At 43.0% G+C, this 24,276-nt stretch overlaps 1 protein-coding gene across 1 annotated transcript in view; it reads right to left on the bottom strand.

Moving 5' to 3' along the window:
* Positions 1 to 24,276, bottom strand: part of znf462 (zinc finger protein 462) — a 91,665-nt gene that overhangs the window by 34,141 nt on the left and 33,248 nt on the right. Inside the window, exons 2-4 of the mRNA XM_084159569.1 lie at positions 19,928 to 20,181; positions 13,496 to 18,819; positions 13,081 to 13,218 (exon numbers count right to left, since the gene is read on the bottom strand). Coding sequence (XP_084015695.1) covers positions 13,081 to 13,218; positions 13,496 to 18,819; positions 19,928 to 20,150 — 5,685 coding nt within the window. The 5' untranslated portion in view covers positions 20,151 to 20,181. The remainder of the gene's footprint in view (positions 1 to 13,080; positions 13,219 to 13,495; positions 18,820 to 19,927; positions 20,182 to 24,276) is intronic.

Here is a 24,276-nt window from a genome sequence, read left to right as displayed (position 1 = left end):
TTCAATGAGTCGGAGGCGAAAGACATATTGATTATCCCGGACCAGGCCCAAATTCCCTACACTTGTAGAAGGAGAAGACGGCACTATAGAGGCCAGCGCGTGGTCACCATGATGAGACTACGGCGGCAAGTGAAAAAAATCGCCTCGACCTTCTGTTCTATTGGCGAATGTGCAATCGCTGTTGAATAGACTGGATGAGGTCCGTTCGAGACTACTCTATCAACGGGACATTAACAACTGTAATATACTATGCTTCTCAGAGTCATGGCTGAACAAGTACATGGATAATATACATCTAGCTGGTTTTTCTATGCATCGGCAGGACAGAACGGCAGAGTCAGGTAAGATCGGGGGGCGGTGTGTGTTTCTTTGTAAACAACAGCTGGTGAACAATAGCTAAAATTAAGGAAGTCTCAAGGTTCTGTTCGTAGCTGTCTATTTACCACCACAAACCGATGCTGGCACTAAGACCCCACTCAACGAGCTGTATAGAGCCATAAGCAAACAAGAAAATGCTCATACAGAGGCTGCGCTCTTAGTTTCCAGTGATTTTAATGCAGGAAAACGGACATCTGTTTTACCTCATTTCTAATAGCATGTCACCTGTGCAACTAGAGGGGAAAAACTAGAGGGGAAAAACTCTAGATCACCTTTACTCCACACACATAGACGCATCCGAAATGGCGCCGGAGAAGATGGCTGCCGTTTTACAGCCCTCTAACCAATTGTACTATTATGTGTGTTTTTCCGCGTTATTTGTAATTTATTTTGTACATAATGTTTCTGCCATCGTCTCTTATAACCAAAAATAGCTTCTGGATATCAGGACAGCGATTACTCACCTCGTATTGGACGAATAATTTTTCTTCAACGAGGCGGCCGCGAAGGATATCTTACAGACACCCGACAAGGCCTAAATCCCCGTCATTCGCATGAGGAAGAGACGGAGATATCGTGGACGTAGGTCGGGGTGCCTTGTAAGGATCCGACGGCGAGCGAGTAAACTGCCGCTCCCATCAATCCTATTAGCCAATCTTCAATCATTGGAAAATAAATTGGATGACCTAAGATTACGGTTATTCTACCAACGGGACATTAAAAACTGTAATATCTTATGTTTCACCGAGTCGTGGCTGAACGACGACATGGATAACATACAGCTAGCGGGCTATACGCTACATTGGCAAGATAGAACGGCTGACTCCGGTAAGACAAGGGGTGGCGGTCTGTGTATAGGGGTGGGCGATATGAGCTAAAATTCATATCACGATATTTTCCACTGTCCAGACGATATCGATATGATATCACGATATATGACGTAAAAAAATATGAATCACATTTTAATATCCCTTCTTGGTTAAATTATATTAGTTAAGGAAAAATATGTATTTGAACCTTATATAACCAGAAAGAGTGAGGCATTGGACCGTATGGACCTGAAAAGTTTTTATTTGTATTGTGCAAACATGCATTCCGTAAACATGAGGTAGGTAGGCCTATATATATATATATATATATATAAATTAGATATTAAGTAAAATTAAATAAAAAATAACAGGAGATAAAGAAAATAAGGTAATTACAAATTCAAATACGTGTGTTTGTTTTGGCTACGGTCCGTAGATATGTAAAAAACTAACCGTTTGAAACTAAACCTTTCAAGCCTCAACCATCAATTATCAACAATATCAACAAATCTTCACTAGAACTTTCTTCACAAGTTCCGTGCCAGGAATACCAGCATGTTGACTGTTTCTGGCTTTAGTGCTGCCCTGTGACATGTCACCACATTGCCCCCAGTGCTGAATGCCCTCTCAGAGGGGGCACTTGTGGCAGGGATGCATAAGTATTTCTTTGCCAGACAACTCACACGTGGAAAATTAGATCCGTGAAATCGCCACCACTCCAAAGGATCAGACTCGCTGTCTGCTGCCGTTGCCAGAATGTAGCTATTCAGCTCTTGCTCAATGATCTGCCTCTCTGAACATGAGGCAGGTGCACTGCTGGTCTGCTTAAAGAAGCTCCCAAGGCTCTTCTTGGGCTTCTTGCCTGATTGATGAGCAGTGGAAGCTTCTTTCTCCCTGTCAGTGTGATCCTCTGCAAGAGACGATTTTCCCAGGGCTGTGTTCTCCACCAGGAGGGCTTCGGTCTCTGAGGCAGCTCTCACCTTAAAAAATGAAAATAATTAAACTTTATTTGTATAGCACCTTTCATACATAAAATGCAGCCCAAAGTGCTTTACATTTGAAGCAATAAAACAAGAACAAATGAATAAATACCTTAATGTCCTCCAGTTTCTCAGCGGACATGTACCTGGTCTTGAACCTTGGATCTAGAAAGGTAGCCATGGAGAGCAGCTCATCTGTTGCAGGGTCAGTGTACTTGTTATTCAAGTAATCAAGAACCTTGATCTTGATCTCTTTGGTCAGTTCTGTATCGTCCTTGCTCAGATTTAGAACCTCTGCATTTAACAGATTGATGACAGGCTTCAAATAGGACACGCTCACATACGCTTCTCCTGACAGGGCATCTGTAAAGTCCTGGAGTGGCTTCAGTGCTGCTGTGACTGATTCCAAGACCTGGATGTCTTGCCAGGTAGGTACAAGGTGCCGTGTCTTTTTGTCCCCTGCCAGGACCTGTGTAATGGCCTTTTCCTGCTCCAGGACTCTTTCCATCATTTTCAGACGAGATCCCCACCTTGTCGGAGATTCTGTGATGAGCTTGTGCAGGGGCAGGCTTAGTTCATTCTGTGCTGTCATCAGGGCCTTCTGCTTTTTCCAGCTGTATGAGAACGTGCTAACCACCTTTTTGCAAACCCCTGTGGCCCGGGAAATCGCACACCCCTGTGGCCCGGGAGCGTTTTGGACACTCCTCTCTGGAAATTGGGAATAAGAAATCAAAATAATAGGGTGAAAAATAATCGAATCACAATACAATAATAATTAATAATAATGCATTTTTATATAGAAATCACAATACAATATAACTTTTAATCTTTGTTTGAGGATTTACGGCATTTACATTCAACTGTTACACATTTTACAAATCTGATGTGCTTAGATTTAGCCTACGGTACATGGCTGATGTGAGCTGTATTTTTTCTTAATAATAAGCATCATACAGGGTAGGCCTAGGCTACAGTCCTGAAACTTACCAATAGCATTGTGCAGCCTGTGTCCGAAACATCCAAGGTTTGCCCACTTGTTCAGCTGCAATGCCTTGATCATGTTCGATCCGCTGTCGGTCGTCATACAAACTTGACGCGACTCTTTTAATCCCCAGGACGACAGTATGTCCCTCAGCCCACCTGCAATTATTTCCCCGGTGTGGTCGTCTGGGAAATAAGACGTCTGTAGGCACTTACTTTTCAGTTTCCAGTCACCGTCTATGTAATGGATTGTGAGGCTTATATAAGGTTCTGTGGTACGACTTGACCATAGATCGGCAGTAGTGGAGAAGAATGGAATGTTATTTATCTCACTGTAAACTCTGTCCCAGCATTCTGTGTAAAGCTGTGGCAGGCATTTTTGGCTAAAATATTTGCGGCTCGGGATCTCATATCTTGGGTCCAGAGTTTGAATCAACTTTCTGAACCCCTCTTTCTCCACAGTTTGAATCGGTACCATGTCCTTCGCTATGTGATTTGTAATCGCAGCTGTGATGTCTATCCATTTTTTGCTCGTCTTCTCATAGCAAGTACCGGCAGCAAATGATGATATAATTGATTGTTGAGTGCGAGTCTGGCTTGTCTTCGGGCGAGCTCCTGGGCTTACTGTCTCACGCATTCTGGTGCATTGTTCATACTCACGGACATGTATGTTTTTTAAGTGATTGAACAGGTTGGTCGTGTTTCCACCTTTTGCTAAGACAACACGACGACACAACTTGCATAGGGTAGTGTTTTGGTCGGGGTCGGAGATTTTAAAGCCAAACCAGTTCCAAACAACAGAGGTGCCCCCTTTCTTCTTAACCAATTTATCCTCCTGCTCTTGAGCAACATCAATTTCTGTGTTTTCGCTCATCCTGGATTGTAAAGTTTTCCCCCAATAGTTAACCTGCCTCCTAACTGCAGCTGCCTGCACACTTCTTTGTTGCTAGCACTACATGCGTGCAACAAGTGCATGCGACGTGCGCTCATAAAAATAGGTCAACATATTAACATACATTCTTTTATTCGTAAGAACCAAGAAAGGTTGGATAAAAAAAAAAAAAAAAGATGTAGCTACTTAGTACTATCACTCAGTTGAAATTTGGAACAAAAAAATATTGATGCAAAATTCGAATTTATGAATTCTGAATAAATCGCGGTATCCATGATATTGCTAAATCCATATCATGGCGCGGCACAATACCGGTTTTTACTATCAAACCGGTATATCGCCCACTCCTATCTGTGTATATTTGTAAACAACAGCTGGTGCACAAAATCAAATACTAAGGAAGTCTCGAGGTTTTGCTCGCCTGAGGTAGAGTATCTTATGATAAGTTGTAGACCACACTATTTACCAAGAGAGTTTTCATCTATATTTTTCATAGCTGTCTATTTACCACCACAAACCAATGCTGGCATTAAGATTGCACTGAATGAGCTGTATAAGGCCATAAGTCAACAGGAAAACGCTCATCCAGAGGCAGCGCTTCTAGTGGCCGGGGATCCATTCTACCTAATTTCTACCAGCATGTTAAATGTGCAACCAGAGGAAAAAAAACTCTAGACCACCTTTACTCCACACACAGAGACGCATACAAAGCTCTCCCTCGCCCTCCATTTGGCAAATCTGACCATAACTCTATCCTCCTGATTCCTGCTTATAAGCAAAAACTAAAGCAGGAAGCACCAGTGACTCGGTTAATAAAAAAGTGGTCAGATGACGCAGATGCTAAGCTACAGGACTGTTTTGCTAGCACAGACTGGAACATGTTCCGGGATTCTTCAGATAGCATTGAGGAGTACACCACATCAGTCACTGGCTTCATCAATAAGTGCATCGATGATGTCGTCCCCACAGTGACCGTACGTACATACCCCAACTAGAAGCCATGGATTACAGGAAACATCCGCACTGAGCTAAAGGGTAGAGCTGCCGCTTTCAAGGAGCGGGACTCTAACCCGGACGCTTATAAGAAATCCCGCTATGCCCTCCGACGAACCATCAAACAAGCAAAGAGTCAATACAGGACTAAGATTGAATCGTACTACACCGGCTCTGACGCTCGTCGGATGTGGCAGGGCTTGAAAACTATTACAGACTACAAAGGGAAGCACAGCCGCGAGCTTCCCAGTGACACAAGCCTACCAGACGAGCTAAACCACTTCTATGCTCGCTTCGAGGCAAGCAACACTGAAGCATGCATGAGAGCACCAGCTGTTCCGGATGACTATGTGATCACGCTCTCCGTAGCCGATGTGAGTAAGACTTTTAAGCAGGTCAACATTCACAAGGCCGCAGGGCCAGACGGATTACCAGGACGTGTACTCCGAGCATGTGCTGACCAACTGGCAAGTGTCTTCACTGACATTTTCAACATGTCCCTGACTGAGTCTGTAATACCAACATGTTTCAAGCAGACCACCATAGTCCTGTGCCCAAGAACGCCAAGGGATTCCTGTCTAAATGTCTACCGCCCCATAGCACTCACATCTGTAGCCATGAAACGCTTTGAAAGGCTGGTCATGGCTCACATCAACACCATCGTCCCAGAAACACTCAACCCACTCCAATTCGCATACCGCCCCAACAGATCCACAGATGACGCAATCTCTATTGCACTCCACAATTCCCTTTCCCACCTGGACAAAAGGAATACCTACGTGAAAATGCTGATCATTGACTACAGCTCAGCGTTCAACACCATAGTGCCCTCCAAGCTTATCACTAAACTAAGGATCCTGGGACTGAACACCTCCCTCTGCAAATGGATCTCATGTACGACTCCAACACCATCATTAAGTTTGCAGTCGCCACAATGGTGCTAGGCCTGATCACAGATGATGATGAGACAGCCTATAGGGAGGAGGTCAGAGACCTGGCAGTGTGGTGCCAGGACAACAACCTCTCCCTCAACGTGGACAAGACAAAGGAGCTTATCGTGCAATACAGGAAACGGAAGGCCGAACGCCCCGATTCACACTGATGGGGCTGTAGTGAAGCAGGTCGAGAGCTTCAAGTTCCTCGGTGTCCACATCATTAAGGACCTATCATGGTCCAAACACACCAACACAATTGTGAAGAGGCCATGACAACGCCTCTTCCACTTAAGGAGGCTGAAAAGATTTGGCATAGACTCTCAAATCCTCAAAAAGCTATACAGCTGCATTATTGAGAGCATCTTGACTGGCTGCATCCCCGCTTAGTATGGCAACTGCTCGGCATCCAACCGCAAGGCGCTACAGAGGGTAGTGCGTACGGCCCAGTACATCACTGGGGCCGAACTCCCTGCCATCCAGGACCTCTATACCAGGCGGTGTACCTAAACAGCTTCTCCCCCCAAGCCATAAGACTGCTGAACAGTTAATCAAATGGCTACCAGGACTATTTGCATTGACCCCCTTTATATATAATTTTTTTAATCGAATTTATTTTGCACTGACACTCTTGCACTGGCTCTACACACACTCACACATACTACACTGACACTGACACTCCAACACACTAAATAAGCTCACACACACAAAACACACAGACATATTGATGCCACGCACTCACACATAGACACACTATAACACTCTTCACATATGCTGCTGCTACTCTGTTTATTATATATCCTGATTGCCTAGTTACTTTTAACCCTACCTACTGTACCTCAATTACCTCAACTACCTCGTATTTTTCTTACTTTTAACTATTTTTAACTCAAAGCCGTGGGGCCTATGATTTCTTAATCCGGCCCTGCATACAGTCACTGCTCTGCTTGTCCAGTCCTTTCTATCCGCCTCGCTCTGCTTGCTCCGCCCACCCGCTTCTCGTGAGTTTCTCACTTTAGTTGGGGGCAAATTTCCAGCGGTTTTGTTGTGAAGATGACTTCTCTCGCTCTCTCTCTCTTTCCTATAAAATGTAATTTTTTGTCTATTTTATTTTTTTATTTTTTTACACCAAATACAAACAACAACTTACAGACGTACAAAGAAAACGACTACATGTCTACTGTGCCCAGACCTGCATGCTCACACCCCCATCCCTAGCGCCTGCATTATTGTTTGCCACATGGACTTAAATTGTACCCATTAGTTGTTCTCGGTCGCCCATGCTATTTCAATAATAAATCATTCGATTTTTCCATTGTGTTAATGATGGCGGATTACTTTTTTAATATAGTTTTTTTCAAGATGAGAAGGGAATCATCCAGCCCATTGGGTATCCCACTACACCCCCATATGCCATGTCTTGAAATATGCAGACAGACGGATTAAAAGTAAGTTTGCATTGTAATACTTCTGACAGCCAATTTTCTAGCTCCGCCCATAACTTTTGGACTTTATAGCATTCACAGAAAGCATGTACTGTAGAATTTGTGAATTTGGTCAGTTCTTTTTAAGTCTTGGTTCCAATACTTAATATTTTTTTCTAAGAGATTGTCAGTTGGATATGCTCTCTACAAGGTTTTGTATATCTTACCTATCATATGAACATCCTTTTATGACTCAAATAAGATTCCCTCAAGGTTGCTCTGATGTCCAAAATATTTCAAATATAAATTTTGTGATATGTAACTTTTAAGTTGCATGTATTTGAAACTATCTACATTGGTCAGTCCAAAATTACTTTTTAATTCTTTCATGGAAATACATATATTTCGTGTTACAAAGTCATTTACGGTTTCTATGCCTTTACGTATCCATGTGGACCAATTTATCGGTGAATTCTGAAAAGCTTTCCAAGGATTGTTCTATAAGGTTGTGTTTTTAGGGAGTGATAATGGTTCTTGTGGAATATGTTTCATTTTCTTCCATATTGTTATAGTGTTCTTAATTATGAAGTTGTTAAGGTTCTTAGCTTTATCCTTTGAAAATAGACGCGTAAAAATATTCTGGGGATGAGCATGCACCCATTTGCACCCATTTTTACTCTTTAGTGCATTTAACTAACTATATGTCACAAGTAAAAGCCTTGGGTATCGAGTTGATACAATTCCAAGTCTGGAAGGTTAAAACCACCTCAGACTTAGGAAGATGTAAAACTTTCCTTTTTTTCTATGAATTTTATTAGCCCATATAAAGTCTGTTATGACCAAGTATACTTTTTTAAAGAATGTCTTCGGTGGGGTAATTGGTATTACTGAAAATACCTGTAAGATTTATGGGAGGATTATTCCATTTAATTAGATCTGCTTTCATATGGTTGAGTAATGGAATAACGTTATCTTCATATATTTGTTGTTTGTTGTCACTTATTAAGCATCCTAAGTATTTAATAATTTTTGTGGTACATTTAAAGGATTGTTGTAAATCGTGAGTTATTATTTGTCTTTTTCCTATTGCCATTATTTCATCATGTTATATCCAGAGATTTTATAGTGTTCTGAAAAGGACTTCAGCCATGTCATCTTCTGTATACAGTACACAACTGCCTGGACTGGCCTGGCCCTGGTCTGCAGAACCAACAAGGCCTTAATTTGGCTTCTGTCTTGGGTGAGACGTTAAATCCTCGGGCCTGCCGTCCCTTTGCCAAGTCCCTGGCAACCTCATCGGAATGCTAATGTTGAAATGGTTAACTGCTGCCCTCAATGTTATGGCCTCTTTTCCCCCTGCCTGCCTGCAACGGTCAGGAGGGACTACCTCACTTGTTTTCTCCAGGGGAAGTTGACAGACTGTCTACCCAGGGGCCACCGTTGCAATATATATTTTTTTAAACAGAACCCTGCCATCTATACAAACATACTTTGGCAGTGTGGGGGTCTCTTTGGGCTAAGAGTTAAAAGTCAAATCGGACTCTGAACTAAAGAGTTGGGGGACACAGTGTATTTTCGAGAGAAGTTTTAGGGGAATTGTATTATTTGCAAAGCAGCTTCAGAAGTAACCTTTCAGTTTCAGCTGAAATAATTTTTAATTACATTTCTTGTTTTTGAGCGGGTAAGGGCTAAAATGAGTTATGGGATGAAAAAAACATAATAATACATCATAATTCTATTTGTGAGAAAGTATTTAACAATCAGAATGCATGTACATGAATAATATGCATATAAATCATTAACATTTCTATGAGCAAGATTTGTATGCGAGAGGAAATTAAATACACTAAATATGCCAACTTAATTGAGAGGGCCAATTATTATGAGAGGGCCATGAACAGTACCCGGTAATGCTGTATACTGCTAGAAATATCTAATTTTCAGCTTTTTTTGTTCTTCATTATTTATTTATGAGTTGTATTCACTTTTCAAACCACAAGATATAGTAAATAGCAAACAGTATGAATCGTATGAAAATATAATGATTTCATATGCTATGAACAACCTATTCATGAACAATTTGTGAATATGGCCTGACATAGAGTACCAGTCAAAGGTTTGGACACACCCACACATTCAAGGGTTTTCTTTATTTTTACTATTTTCTACATTGTAGAATAATAGTGAAGACATCAAAACTACGAAATAACACATATGGAATCATGTAGTAACCAAACAAGTGTTAAACAAATCAAAATATGTTTTATATTTTAGATTCTTAAAAGTAGCCACCCTTTGCCTTGATGACAGCTTTGCACACTCTTGGCATTCTCTCAACCAGCTTCATGAGGAATCCTTTTCCAACAGTCTTGAAGGAGTTACCACATATGCTGAGCACTTGTTGGCTGCATTCCTTCACTATGCGGTCCAACTCATCCCAAACCATCTCAATTGGGTTGAGGTCGGGTGATTGTGGAGGCTAGGTCTTCTGATGCAGCACTCCATCACTCTAATTATTGGTCAAGTAGCCCTTACACAGCCTGGAGGTGTGTTTTGGGTCAATGTCCTGTTGAAAAACAAATGATAGTCCCACTAAGCGCATACCAGATGGAATGGCGTATCGCTGCAGAATGCTGTGGTAGCCATGCTGGTTAATTGTGCCTTGAATTCTAAATAAATCACTAACAGTGTCACCAGCAAAGCACCCCCACACCATCACACCTCCTCCTCCATGCTTCATAGTGGGAACCACACATGCGGAGATCATCCGTTCACCTACTCTGCGTCTCACAAAGACACAACGGTTTGAACCCAAAATCTCAAATTTGGACTCATCAGATCAAAGGACAGATTTCCACCGGTCTAATGTCCATTGCTCGTGTTTCTTGGCCCAGGAAAGTCTCTTCTTCTTATTGGTGTCCTTTAGTAGTGGTTTCTTTGCAGCAGTTCGACCATGAAGGCCTGATTCACGCAGTCTCCTCTGAACAGTTGATGTTGAGATGTGTCTGTTACTTTAACTCTGTGAAGCATTTATTTGGGCTGCAATCTGAGGTGCAGTTAACTCTAATTAACTTATCCTCTGCAGCAGAGGTAACTCTGGGTCTTCCTTTCCTGTGGCGGTCCTCATGAGAGCCAGTTTCATCATAGCGCTTGATGGTTTTTGCGACTGCACTTGAAGAAACTTTAAAAGTTCTTGAAATTTTCCGGATTGACTGACCTTCATGTCTTAAAGTACTGAAGAGCTGTCGTTTCTCTTTGCTTATTTGAGCTGTTCTTGCCATAATATGGACTTGGTCTTTTACCAAATAGGACTATCTTCTGTATACCACCCCTACTTTGTCACAACACAACTGATTGGCTTAAACGCATTAAGAAGGAAATAAATTCCACAAATTAACTTTTAACAAGGCACACCTGTTAATTGAAATGCATTCCAGGTGACTACCTCATGAAGCTGGTTGAGAGAATGCCAAGAGTGTGCAAAGCTGTCATAAAGGCAAAGGGTGGCTACTTTTAAGAATCTAAAATATAAAACATATTTTGATTTGTTTAACACTTGTTTGGTTACTACATGATTCCATATGTGTTATTTCGTAGTTTTGATGTCTTCATTATTATTCTACAATGTAGGAAATAGTAAAAATTAAGAAAAACCCTGGAATGAGTATGTGTGTCCAAACCTTTGACTGGTACTGTACCTTTTGGGATAATCTACATATATTTACAATCAACTTTACAAATTACATCCTATAAGATATCAGCTGCCTTATTACTGTAATAAATGAACATATAACTTGTGGTTATGGAAAAGTAGCCTTATTTTTGTGTCATGGCTTTCATTCATTCTTGTGTCCCTCCCCTCCTAAAACTCACAAATTTGTAACAATCTCCACTTTTATCTCCTATAAAAGTTGTCCATCTGTGATGAACACAAAGGTTTTGTTTCACATCTACACATTTGGTATTTTTTTTATTAAACTCAATATAAAATCATTTGTGTTTGTTGTAGAACGATCCCACTGGGCACACAACATAATTTCAATGGTGATAATTGGGTCATATTTGGTTGAGATGTTGATCAATGAGATTACAACCTATATTCACCAACTCAAAAAGACAGCCAAAATTGTTTTGAACTTCCAATGTGTTTTCACTATGCTTTTAACCATCTAAAACCACAACCCAATTCCAATGGAAAAACAATGTCTGATTTTTGGTTTAGTTGTCATCCTTATCACTGCGCTTTCAACCATTTAAAAGTTCAAATGAGAATACAATGTCAGATATGTTGTTTATTTATACAACAGATTAATGTGTTATCACTGTGCTTCATCTAATAGCACAACCAAATGACCTGGATTGCAGTTGAGATTACATTAAAAGTATATAGTGGAAGTGATCAATGCGGTTCGAGATTCTGCACAGATTATTATAGCAATTGTGAAGATCTCCACAGACCTATTCTTTAACTTAGGTTTTTGGTTGAGATGTGGACATGAATCCAACATATAAATTATTAGTTTGTAGACAAACTGGAATTAAAGCCAGAATAAGTCAGTGGCACAGATGGAACTATCAAAGCAGAAGATACATCTCCTTCAAATGTTGATATTTGGTTGCATTGAAAACCAAACAAAATTCAATATCCAGTTTGTCTACAACTTAATAATTGATATAGTGGATTCACATCTCCATCTCAACTAAATCTCAAAGTTAAAGACATTTTTTAAATGCACTTCAAATAAAGTTTCATTTGATTTAGTCCTATTCTTTGACTGAATCCAACATATTAATGATTAACTTGAAGCCATTTTTTGTTGAAACCTGGGTTGAATTGAAACAGCTGTTGATGACTTTGCAAATGCTATAGGCCTAAATAGTATCATTGATGATATATGACTTATAAAGTATGGTTACATTTCATTTACTCTGTTAAACCTACTCTTTGGAATAACTTCGATAGCAACATTGAATATATTTAGTTATTAAGAGATCTCTCAATAATCATTCTCACGATAGCACATTGGTAGTAGTCAGTGACAACTACTAAAGCAAAGCAGGGCTTGGATGGGAGACTAAATTAATAGCTGTAGATAGTTCAACCCTCCAGTAGGAGGTGCAGCCCAGCCTATAGTTTCTTTTCTGATAGTGGATTTAACGTTGAAGATCTGACGTTGTTTCAAAGGTACAAATTCAACATATGTAATACAAAATTGGTTACAATGATGCCATAATCCTGTGGTTGAAATTTTACCCTCAAAATCCAATGTATTTTCCACATAGATTCCATGTCACAATAAGTTGACAAATTAAGTTGAAACAATGTTGATTCAACCAGTTTGCGCCCAGTGGGATGTGGCTAGTTGCCCATCAATGCAGAAGGTTCCTAGCTTTCCAAAGATATGTGGCATATGAGGGTGCGACGTGTCCTTCTGCCACAAATTGATGGACAGTCTGACCAGCGAATGAAATTGTAATCGGAACTGTACCCTGATACCCCAGGGTCTTCCGAGGCGAACTCAATTCAATTCAATAATAATGAAAGTCCCCGAAATTGGGCAGTTTACACTTAACCAGTTAAATCCTGAAGGTATAATGCATTATGATGTGGTTATAATGCACTGTAAGACTTGTCAAGAGCATGTATTACCCCTGTGTGTTACCAAACTCTTGGCAATGGGATCATCTTACCTTGACATGGCCCTCTTTGACCTCCCCGTACTGGACATGTTTCCTCAGGTGGTTACAGATGGCTCTGAGAGTGGGGTGGACCTCCACACAGAAGTTACACCTGTAGCCGATCGGTGCTTTGTCAGCATTGTTCACCAGCTAAAATAAAAGAAAAACGGAAGAAAAGGTGGTAAATCTAACAGCCTTACACTCATTCCACTGATATTCTTTATAACTGATTTAATTTCTAACGATAAAACTTTAAACATCAATACTATGTGTAACATTACCATGTTAGCCCAATACACTGAAAACGCTCCCTATACTGTTGGTTATTATGCACAGTCTCATTCTACTCTGAGTCCAAAACAATGGCCACATCTAGTATTTTACTGAGATGATAAATCACCATCCTTTTGTAAACTCTTCTACTCACTTTCTCAGGCTTTGTCTCCAGCAGCTCGGACGACTTCTGCTTACTAAGGAGCTGCTTCCTCCTCTCTTGCCGCATCGCCCTCTTCTGGAACTCCTCGTTATGGTTCATCAGGTGAGTGCTGAGGAGAGGAAGGCCCAGGAACTTCAACTCGCAGTGGGAACACTGATAGAGTTCTGTCTCCATCCCATCTTCCGTGAGGCTGGGGTGGATGACAAAGTCCTGTTTGTGGTCCTTGCCACTGTGATGGTCGTTGTAGTGCATGGAGAGAAGTTTGACTGTGCTGAAGGATAGCTGGAAGCATTTTAGACACTTGAAAGGCAGCCACTCGGCAACCTCTCCCTCTGGTTCGGGCTTCGGTTCAACCTCCACCACTTCTGTTACCTCTTCAACAGGTTCGGGTTCTTTGGCATAGAGCACAGTGAAGTAGCGTCCGAGCTTGCTGGTGTGTTGCCGCTTGGGGAAGACTCCTGGATGGCGTTTGATGTAGTGTGAAACTATGCTCTTCCTGCTAAAGGCCTGGAACGCACAGAGCGAACACTTCCTCCTCTCCACGGCCAATCGTAGCTCCTCGCTCAGCTCCGACCCTTCAGCCTCCGATGCCACGGGCACCACCACTTTACTGGGCTTCTCCGTCAAAGTCTTGGAGCCTGCCAGGCAATGTGTGTAATAGGCATCAATGTCATGACGCTTCTGGTAATGCGCCGCCAGGCCTTTGCGAATGGGATTGGTGTATGAACAGAGAGCACACTTGAAGACATTGTTCTTGCCTTCCGGCTGAGCCCTGACGTTGTTGTGCTTGATGCGGTAGTGTCGAGCTATGCCTTTTCTGGTTGAGCAGAAGTACTTGCAGAGCTGACACCTAAACACAGCATGGGTCTCTCCTTTGTTGATAGGGAACTGGGTAAGAGCAAGTTTGAATTCGCTAACCTCTTGTACCTCTGATGGTACACTTGTGGCACTGCATTCAGCGATCGCCTCATCTTTCAAGGTGGAATATTGCATGAGGGAAGGCTTGAACATATCTGAAGCTGGTTGATTGTGATATTTCTCATAGTGAATTTTCAGTTTCTCCAATGTCCCATGAGTGTACGGACACATTTTGCATCTGTACGCACCGTAACCCTGTCTTTGGGTCTTGCACTTGTCATCCACTTCAGTTATATCTTTAACCTGCTCGATGTCATCCGCAAAATCCTCAGCGGTGACTTTCACCAATGGATGCCTCTTCTGGTAATGAGTAAGAACTCCATGGATGCGTGAGTTCACATATGGACAGTGTCGGCACTTGTAAACCGAACTTGGATTTATGTCAGCTTCCTGTGCGAAGTCAGCCGCCTTGACTTTCATGCCTGGGTGTTTCTTGCCATAGTGTGTCAGAAGTCCATGTAGGCTGTTATACTCAGACAGACATACAGTGCACTGGTAGGGGTTGTTGGCGATTGAGGTGCTTGTGTGGGAGAGCCTGGGATGGTATTGGTGGTGTTGGTGCTCTTGAGGTGGCGTAGGGATATCCAGTGGTCCTTCATCATGAGCAGTCGGAAGAAAAGTGAAAGGTGGTCCTTTAGCCATTGAGGGGTGGAGTTTCTCTTGGGACCTTGGACCTTTGATTATGTCCAATAGCACAGACTCATCCCCTTTGACGGCCCAGGGGTGGACAGCTTGGTAGTGGTTGGTAATATCCCAGATGGAGCACGCCTCGAAGGCACAATCTCTGCATTGGTAGTGCTTACTGTCCCCAGGGTTCCCCCCTGGTTGGGAGGCGGTAGTATCAGGCCCCGCCCACAGCTTGCTGGCCATGTACGTGTAGTCAACATTGTGCTCTGGGTGGCGTCTTTGGTAATGCATTAGCAGCCCGTTGGGTTCCGCATGGGAGTAGATGCACCACTCACAGTGATAACCAGCCTCCAGGATGCCGTCTTGGTAAGCCCAGTGTAAAATGGTCATGGCTGTAGCCTTCACAGTAGGATGATCCTTCTTCAGGTGCTTCTTCAATGCGTACACATATGGAGATGTATAAGAGCAGTTCCTGCACTTCAGTGAGCGAAGAGCTCCGGAGGATGTCTCAGTCTCGGTGGGAGCAGCAGGGGCTATGGCAGAGGCGGCAGTGCCTGACTGGCCCATCTGCACTCGCTCTCGTTGACTGCGGACCACTGCAGTGTGTCGGCGTACAAGGTCAGCATTGGACTTTGCATCCCTGTGCTTCTTCTGGTAGTGAATAAGCACTCCTTTTACAGTGCGGTTCCCGTAGTCACAATGCTGACAGAAGAAAAGCATCTCTGCTTCTCCTTTCTCTGTGCCAACTCTAGCGTGAGAATTGCTGGACCCATCAAATCCGTTGTTGTTGAACTGTTTGAGAAACTGCTTTGGGGGTGCAATCTGAAGCTCATCCATTAGTTTCATCAACCCAGGGGTGGGAGCGGCGTGCTTGATGTATTTCGCTGTCACCTTTATTTCTGGATGTCTCTTTTGATAATGGACAAGAACTCCCACTACAGAGCGGTTGCTGTACACACAATGTTTACAGTAGTATATCTCCTCATCTGTACCAAATGGCATGGCGGCGCTTGGCGACTTAGCAGGGGTTGGTATATTGACATTGTAAGAAGAGTTGCCTGCTGACTGTGGCCTATCGACTGTGATAACTCTCATGGTTTTCTGAATGCGGAAATATGAGGCCTTTTGCTCTGGGTGCTTTTTCTGATAGTGAACCAATACAGAGTGCATGTTAGGGCTAGCAAAGGAGCACATGTCACAGTCATAGACCACAACATTACCAACCTCTTTCAGGGCCTCCGTCTCGGAGCTTGAATCTTGTGTCTTTGCAACACTTTTGAGCACAGGACTGGACGAGGACTTGGGTGTGGAAGTGGAGGAGCTACATGTGAAACTCTTGGGACCGGAATTTAAAATTTCTCTCAGCGTTTGAGATTCTGCTCCCTTGTGCTGCTGTTCCACCACGTAACTCGAGAAGATCATAGCATTGTTTATTTTCACCTCAGGGTGCATTCTTTGGTAATGGGGCATCAAGCTTCTGACGTTTGGACTTGTGTACGAACAAAAGCGGCACATGTACACCAAATCCGGCTGGTTGAAGTTCAGCACGTTGCTGGCTTCTGGGTGGTGATCCATGTAGTGCTCATGAAGGTTGTTGAAGTTGGTGTATTCAATGAAGCACTCCAGACAACGGAAGACGGCACTTTGATCCTCAGGGTCGAGGATGTATCTAAAGCTAAACTTAATGTAGGGGTGCATTCTCTGGTAGTGGGTGCTCACACTGCGGGCTGACTTGTTATGGTAGTCACAGTGCTTGCAATAGAAGCGTGCCATCCCAGAGTCCTCTGTATAGTCCAGGTTCTCCTGGAAAGAAGTGTCCCGGCTGTCTTGGCTGCTCTGGTCTTGGAGATCCACTTTAGGATCAGCAGACTCATTGTCCTCATCGTCAGAGAGTGTCATCGCGATGGGAATGTTTCTTAGCTTTGACGTGAGGGTTCTTTTTCTTTTCCCCACCCGGCCTTCGTAAATCTTGTTGTAAACATAGCCATGATTTTTACTCTCGCTGTTGTTCTCCTCCTTGTCTCTGCCTGCATCTTCATGAATGTTGAGCTCTCCTTCCTCTTCATCATCCATTTCTTCCAGATTAATCACCAGATCCTCCTGTTGCTGACTGATCTTGCTCTGAAGATTGTTGGCGATTTCATCAATCCTAGTTCTCTTCTTGACTGGAGACAGATCCAAAGGCAGATCATTGATGGACTTTCTTGCAGTTTTTCCAGTTAAGTGCTTTTTGGATCCAAGTCCTAGAATTGAAGTTTGGGTTTTTTGTACCTGGCTCGGAGAACTGGAGAATGTTTCCATTTCTGAGTCCTGTTGCTCGTTTGTAGAGCCCTCCAAGTTGGCAGCTTGCATGTCGTCACAGTAGGAGTGCTTGTGTTGCTGGTGAACTCGCAGCCCTTTCAGCGTGGTGGTCGAGAAGCTACAGAGTGTACAGCGGTGAGGATTTTGCTGGTTTAGATCATTGCCCACATTACTTAGCTTTTTCCCATTGACTTTGGAAGCAGCAACGTGTCCTCCGTTCACTGATTCTGTTGTAACGTTATTCTGAGGACCTGGGCTTTCACTGGTCAGGTCCATGGTGTCCCAGTCTAAGGAGTGACTTTGCTTGTGCGTGCCTAACTTGAGAGGGCTGGTGCAGATAAAGGGGCACTCATCACACTTGTATACCGTCGTCTTCCCAGATAGATGTATGTTCTCAATGTGACGGGAGATGCTTCTGCGATGCATGGTGAGGAAAGAGCAGAAGGGACACTGGAACCTATTCATGTACCTTCTGAATGGTATCCCTTTAGTCTCCAGCATCTTGTTATCCTCTTCGGACAGAAGCTGCTTAGCAGAATCTCCAGCTGACAAGGGGTCGGTGTAATTGGAATCATCCTCATCACCCAGTTCCTCGTCGTCTTCCTCAGAGCTGCTCCTGGAGTCGTCAAGCATGCTTGAATCCATCTCCATGGCAGAGTTGGAAACATCGGACATGAAGAAGGTGGACCTGTCAGACAAAATGGAGGATCCCGTGCTGTTGGGCGCTACCGATTGGATCTGGGAATACTGATAGGGTGATATCCCAGAGGCGGGCTTGTTGAGCTTGAAAACCGAGGAGTTGATTACCGAGGAGGCTTCATTGCCACTCAGGTCATTGAAAACCATTTTGGAGTTAGAAGGGCTTCTGGGGGAGGAGGGGGAATCAGATTTAGAAGAGCCTGTGCTTCCTTCTCCTTCTCCACCCGGCTGGATGGTTGAAATCATTTTCACCATGTTGCGGTGCTTTTTCATCATGTTGTTACACCACTCTCTTCGAAGCGTTTGGTTTCCCCTTGACTTCCCGAGAGGTTTAACCATGGACTCTAGGATACCACACTCTACCACATCCTCTGCTAGTTCCTCACTGGGTTCCTCTGACGATAATGCCTCAGAGTCATCAACAGCCTCAGACAGAGATTCTGGGGGGTCCAGATTTCCTTTATGATACATCTTCTGGTGCTTCAGGATCCTGGCTTTGCGTGGAGACTTGTATGTACAATAATGGCAGGAGAACACTTTCCCAATACTGTCATGGATAAGGATGTTATAGTTGGACTGTTTGGACGTCTGGGAGGCTGGTGAGTTCCCGCCACTTAGTGAGGTTCCATGTACCTTCTTGGTGTGTTCAGACAACAAAGATTTTGATCTGAAGTAACGGACACAGATCTTGCACTGGAATAACTGGTTTGCAGTTTTGTTGGGATGGTTTGCTGACTTGTTGTATGGCATTTGGTTCGAACTTGAAAAGTCTGTTTCAAAGGAGTGGCCAATGAAAAAAATAGGAAAAAATAGATGTTAAAACAGTCTTTCCTTAAATATTAATATCAATGTTAATTAAAATATCTAAAAGTATTCATACCCCTTGACTTATTCCACATTTTGTTGTGTTACGGCCTTAATTCAAAATTGATTGTTTTCCTCATCCATCTACACACAATACCGCATAATGACAAAGTAAAAACATGTTTGTAGAAATATCTCATTTACATAAGAAATCACCCCCCTGAGTCAATAATTTGTAGAAGGACCTTTGGCAGCGATTACAGCTGTGTCTTTCTGGGTAAGTCTCTAAGAGCTTTCCACAACTGGATTGTGCAACATTTGCTCATTATTTTTAAGGTCTGTCAAATTGGTTGTTGATCATTGCTAGACATTTTCCGGTCTTGCCATAGATGTTTTTATATAGATGTTTTACTTTTTACCCCTTTTTCTCCTCAATTGGTAGTTACGGTCTTGTTCCATCGCTGCAACTCCTGTACGGACTCGGGAGAGGCAAAGGTCGAGAGCCATGTGTCCTCCAAAACATGACCCTCCCCTAACCCGGCCAATTGAGCGCCGCCTCATGGTCGCAGCCGGCTGCGACACAGTCTGGGATCGAACCCGGGTCTGTAGTGACGCCTCAAGCACTGCAATGCAGTGCCTTAGACCGCTGCGCCACTCGGGAGCCCCCAGATTTTGAGGTAGTTTTCTTTTTTATCTAGAAAAACTACTAAGTATTGATTGGGATGTGAATACTTATGTAAATTACATATTTCTGTATTTCATTTTCAATACATTTGCTAAAAGGTCTAAAAACATGTTTTCACTTTGTCATTATGGGGTATTGTGTGTAGATGGGTGAGAAAATACATCTAATTGATCCATTTTGAAGTCAGGCTGTAACACAAAAAAATTGGCAATAAGTCAAGGGGTATGAATACTTTCTGAAGGCACTGTATGCAAAGTATAAGACATATGTCTATACATATTATATCAATATCATTAATAATAATAACAATCATTATCTTTAGCATAATAATCCTAACCTTAATCATAATAATTTATCCATAAACATCACAGTTGATGCAGTGCTCTTACCCGTTTCAGTTTGTGGAGATTTATTCTGCTCTTCCTCATCCCCCTCTGTCTGGTTGAGGGAGTTCAGAGAGTCTGACCTGGACTGGCAGGGACTCCCGTCCCCCTCTCCGTCTCCGACATCCGTGGGCTGCAGGAAGGCTGTGTGTACATCCTGGATGTGGGTCTTGAGGTCGTCGTACGACTCAGCACGGAAGTCACAGCCATCGCACTGTAGCACCTCCATCGCTGAGGACTCCCTGGAAAATCAGGGAAACCTGGTGAGAAAAAGACAAGAGAGAATGGGTGAGGCCTCAGTCTCAGTCTCACACAATAACATGTCACATTTAGGCCTCAGGAGTGGAAACCCAAAGGTCTGAGTCTTTAGGCCTAGCACCAGTGTAGGCTAAAACCCTGTGATAGAAATGTGACATTAGAGACATTGAGAGAAGGCTGGATTCTTCAGCTCTGACATTACTGCATTGCATACTAAGAAGAAGATCTGTTTTTTGTTGTTGTTGCATGGTTCCAAGAACAATGGCGAGCTGAGGAAGGATTACTGAGTTGATTTGTTCCATTTTTATTACCTTGGGATAAGCCACAGCTGGAGTGCAGCACCATCAGACTGCATCCCAAAAGGCACCCCATTCCCTATTTATTGCACTACTTTTGACCAGGGCCCATAGGGCTCTGGTCAAAAGAAGTGCACTTTATAGGGACTAGGGTGCAATTTGATACGCAGAACCGTCAGACTGCATCCCAGTATCTACATCACACATACAAACAATTCCCTCAGATTGCATCAAGCCCTAGCTCCCTCTCAAATAAGATTGAATGAATCCACTGACAGAGAGAGGAAGCTTTGTGACTACAGTGCTATTCTGTTCCTTGATGAAACACACAACTGATGATAATGTCACCATCACTTTCGAGCTAGTATGACCTGTCACCTCTGACCTTGACATTCTAACTAACCAATGGCATTGCTTGTTAGTCAAACTGACTTCCAGTACTTACTCATAGCCACCAGATATATAGCCACCTCATTCATATTTCTGTTTCAAATGGATAGGTTTTCATGTAGACCAATGCCACATATGTATTCTTGTTGTGAAACAAACATAAATCCAGAACTTGTGTGGAACCACAAACAATCCAAATGGTAACCTTTCCATTCTAAAATATGTTTCCACAAATACAGTATGTACAGTATGCTAAACAAATACATTGGTAAAATAAAACAGGCCAGTTTTTAGAGCATAAAAAAAAGATCTTAATTACCCATCTCAGTTTCTATTCAGTGTCAGTTAAAAAGGAAAAATATATTTCAACGCATTAATAAAACTGACAGAGTGAAAAATGACTGGGGCATAAAATGGCTGTTTATGTGGCAGTTATGACAGTTTTTTCATCAAATGGTTTTCTCCTCTTGTCCACCCTTCTTTGTGCGATGACACAGAGCGACACACGGCATTACCTTGAAACGTAACTCATTAGCATTTAAACTGTTCACGATGCAATGTGCACTCTTTTTTATATTATTTTATTGGATTTAACATTTCTTTAAGCTTATCTAAAACACTAGGTCTAATTCTGCAGAAAGCAGAAGCAGAGGCAATATTTAATACATTTGCCATACATTTGCCAGAGGTCATCTGTGCTGTGCATTTGTCTAGGCCAAGGACATTAATATTTGCAGGTTTTCAAAGAGGATTAATGCTTCACACTACTAGCACAGTGTAGCCCAATGAAAAATCACAACATAACATTCTGGGGTCATTTATTGGTAAGATGTCTATAGGATTTGACCAGCCCTTATGGCAATGGCCTATAAAATCAGCGCCAGACAGCTACAATTAAAATATAGGCTACACTGTTCAGAAAAATAGAAAGTAGAGAGCTTACAAACTGTTGCATTTTAGAAACCCTGTTATTTCACTCGTGTTCCTATCTTACATAGCCATCCACCAGCATTCCCTTCCTAGGAGAAGCATTTGCGCTATCACCATAAGGTCTAGTATTTCCTGATTATCTGAACGTCACACCCTGATCTGTTTCACCTGTCTTTGTGATTGTCTCCACCCCCCTCCAGGTGTCGCCCATCTTCCCCATTATCCCCAGTGTATTTTTATCTGTGTTCTCTGTTTGTCTGTTGCCAGTTTGTTTTGTTTCGTCAAGCTGACCTGTGATTTTCCCCCTTGCGTCTGGCTTTCGCAAGTTCCTGGTTTCCCGGGTTTTGACCATTCTGCCTGCCCTGAGCCTGCCTGCCGTTCTGTACCTTGTCACACCACCCTGGATTATTGACCTTTGCCTGCCCTGACCCTGAGACTGCCTGCCGTTCTGTACCTGTTGGACTCTGATCTGGATTACTGACCTCTGCCTGCCCTTGACCTGTCGTTTGCCTGCACCCTGTTTTTGTAATAAACTTTTGTTACTTCGACACTGTCTGCATCTGGGTCTCCTCCTGAAATACTGAAGCTCCTGCACCTGTGGCAAAATGGTGTCCTCTAAATGTAGCCTACCAGTTTCACTATACAGAAGGTAAAATTAGCTTAACAACAACATGTTGCAGAGCTCGAAAGCCACATGACATGAGCCTTCCTCACCTATAGCTAACCAACAGACCTCTGGACAAAATGGTGTCCTCTAAATGGAAATTTTAGTTGAGCACATTATCTCCCTTTGCCTGGTCCTGTACATGTTCACCATACAAAGGTAAAACATTGTTAAACATGGTATACAACCTGTTGCAGAGCTCAAAAATACAAACCAACAGAGCTCTGGTAGAAAGGGAAGAAACTGAGTTATATGTCCATTTGTTTTGGTATTACTCCTATCATAGATAGTTATTTTTGGGCTGCAGACCTCTGGACTTAAACCATTACAGTTGACGTTCAGCAACCAGTCAACCTCCACTGGAACAGCACTTGCTGCCTGCCAAGTGTGTCCCTGAGAAGCTAGCCCTGCTCCCCATTGTTGTCCAGGGTCAGGTTACTGCTCCATGAAAGGCCCATCCCTGATCTGTTGGCAGCTCTCTCATCAGAACAAAGTTGCATTCTAAAGCTAGGTTCTTTGACATGGATATCAAGAAGAATCCTTGAGGTAAAAAAAGAAAGGAGAAAACAGCCTCAACCTGAATTTACTACTACTATTTCCCTTGGTGTCAGTTTAGTGACTACATGTCAGCCTAACCAAGTTAATGCACGGTATTTGTAATGCTTTCATCTGCTCTATCTGGGCTTTGACAGTCAGGCAATGAGCTGTGCAGCAGATCCTTTGAGCTTCAAGGGCAGCCATTTTAGGAGCCAGCCAGCTATGTGTGCTTAGGTGTTCAGCCAGTGCTCTCACTGCACAACATGGACCCATGGATCAGATCCTCCTCACAGTGAGGCTGTGTCCCAAATGGCACCTTATCTCCTATGGGCCCTGGTCAAAAGTAGTGCACTACAATAGGGGCCTGACACAGCCCAGACAGTGACTGGAGAGCTGCTGACAGAAATCTATCTGCCCGATGTCCTGTACCCAAGTCCTTCAGCCTGCCTGCCTCGGCATGGCCTGCATAGCTCAGCAAAACCACCTCGCACTTTGCCAGCCTTCCTGACAGCAATTTCATTTATTGGGGACAATATATTTTATACTTTGGGATTTATAAAATTACTGTACCCAAAAAATCGAGAGGGTCAGACGTTTGGAGTGACACAACCCCAGCTTCTTTAACAATCAGGAAGATAAAAAAAAGTAATTTTAGGAATTGCCTTCTAAGCTCCACAAGGGGTCTAATAATGCAAAGCATGCCTGAACTTCCTTTTTCAAAAATCTGCAGCCTTGGGCTTGAATATCAGAGAGGAGGGGTGAGGAAAGGCATGCCAGCATGACCCGGCCACCTGGGAGACCTTCCTCTGAGCACAGAGGACAATGCCATCTGACTCGGCTCCCCAGATTCCAAAGTCTACTGACATTTGTTAATCACCAACCGGTCTCTCTGCATCGGCGAGGCCTGCCAGCAGTCACACCCTCTACTCAAACTGGGCCCGGCCCGGCGGCAGCAGCTGCTCTGTCTGAAAGAGGGCCTTTGAATAAGCCAGCAATAAGCTGATTAAGAGTACAGAGGTTTTGTCCTTAACCGTTAGTCGGGCTGGTCGCTCCAGTCCACCATCTCATGTAGTATACAGGAGAGGGAGGCCACAGATTATATTATGTGACCACGGTGGGGACACAGATTCATCTGATAACATGGATTGGGAGTATTGGACACATGTTGTGAACGTGTAGAGATCCTCAATTATTCATGCTTGATTGATTGAGAACATCAACCTTTTATAAACAAGTAATAATAGCGGCCTACAATCCACCAGAAATCTATTGTTGTCCAT

This window comes from Coregonus lavaretus (assembly GCF_964263955.1).
Source record: "Coregonus lavaretus genome assembly, chromosome: 4".
Classification (NCBI taxonomy): Eukaryota; Metazoa; Chordata; class Actinopteri; order Salmoniformes; family Salmonidae; genus Coregonus; species Coregonus lavaretus.
This window is presented reverse-complemented; position numbering and strand designations above follow the sequence as displayed.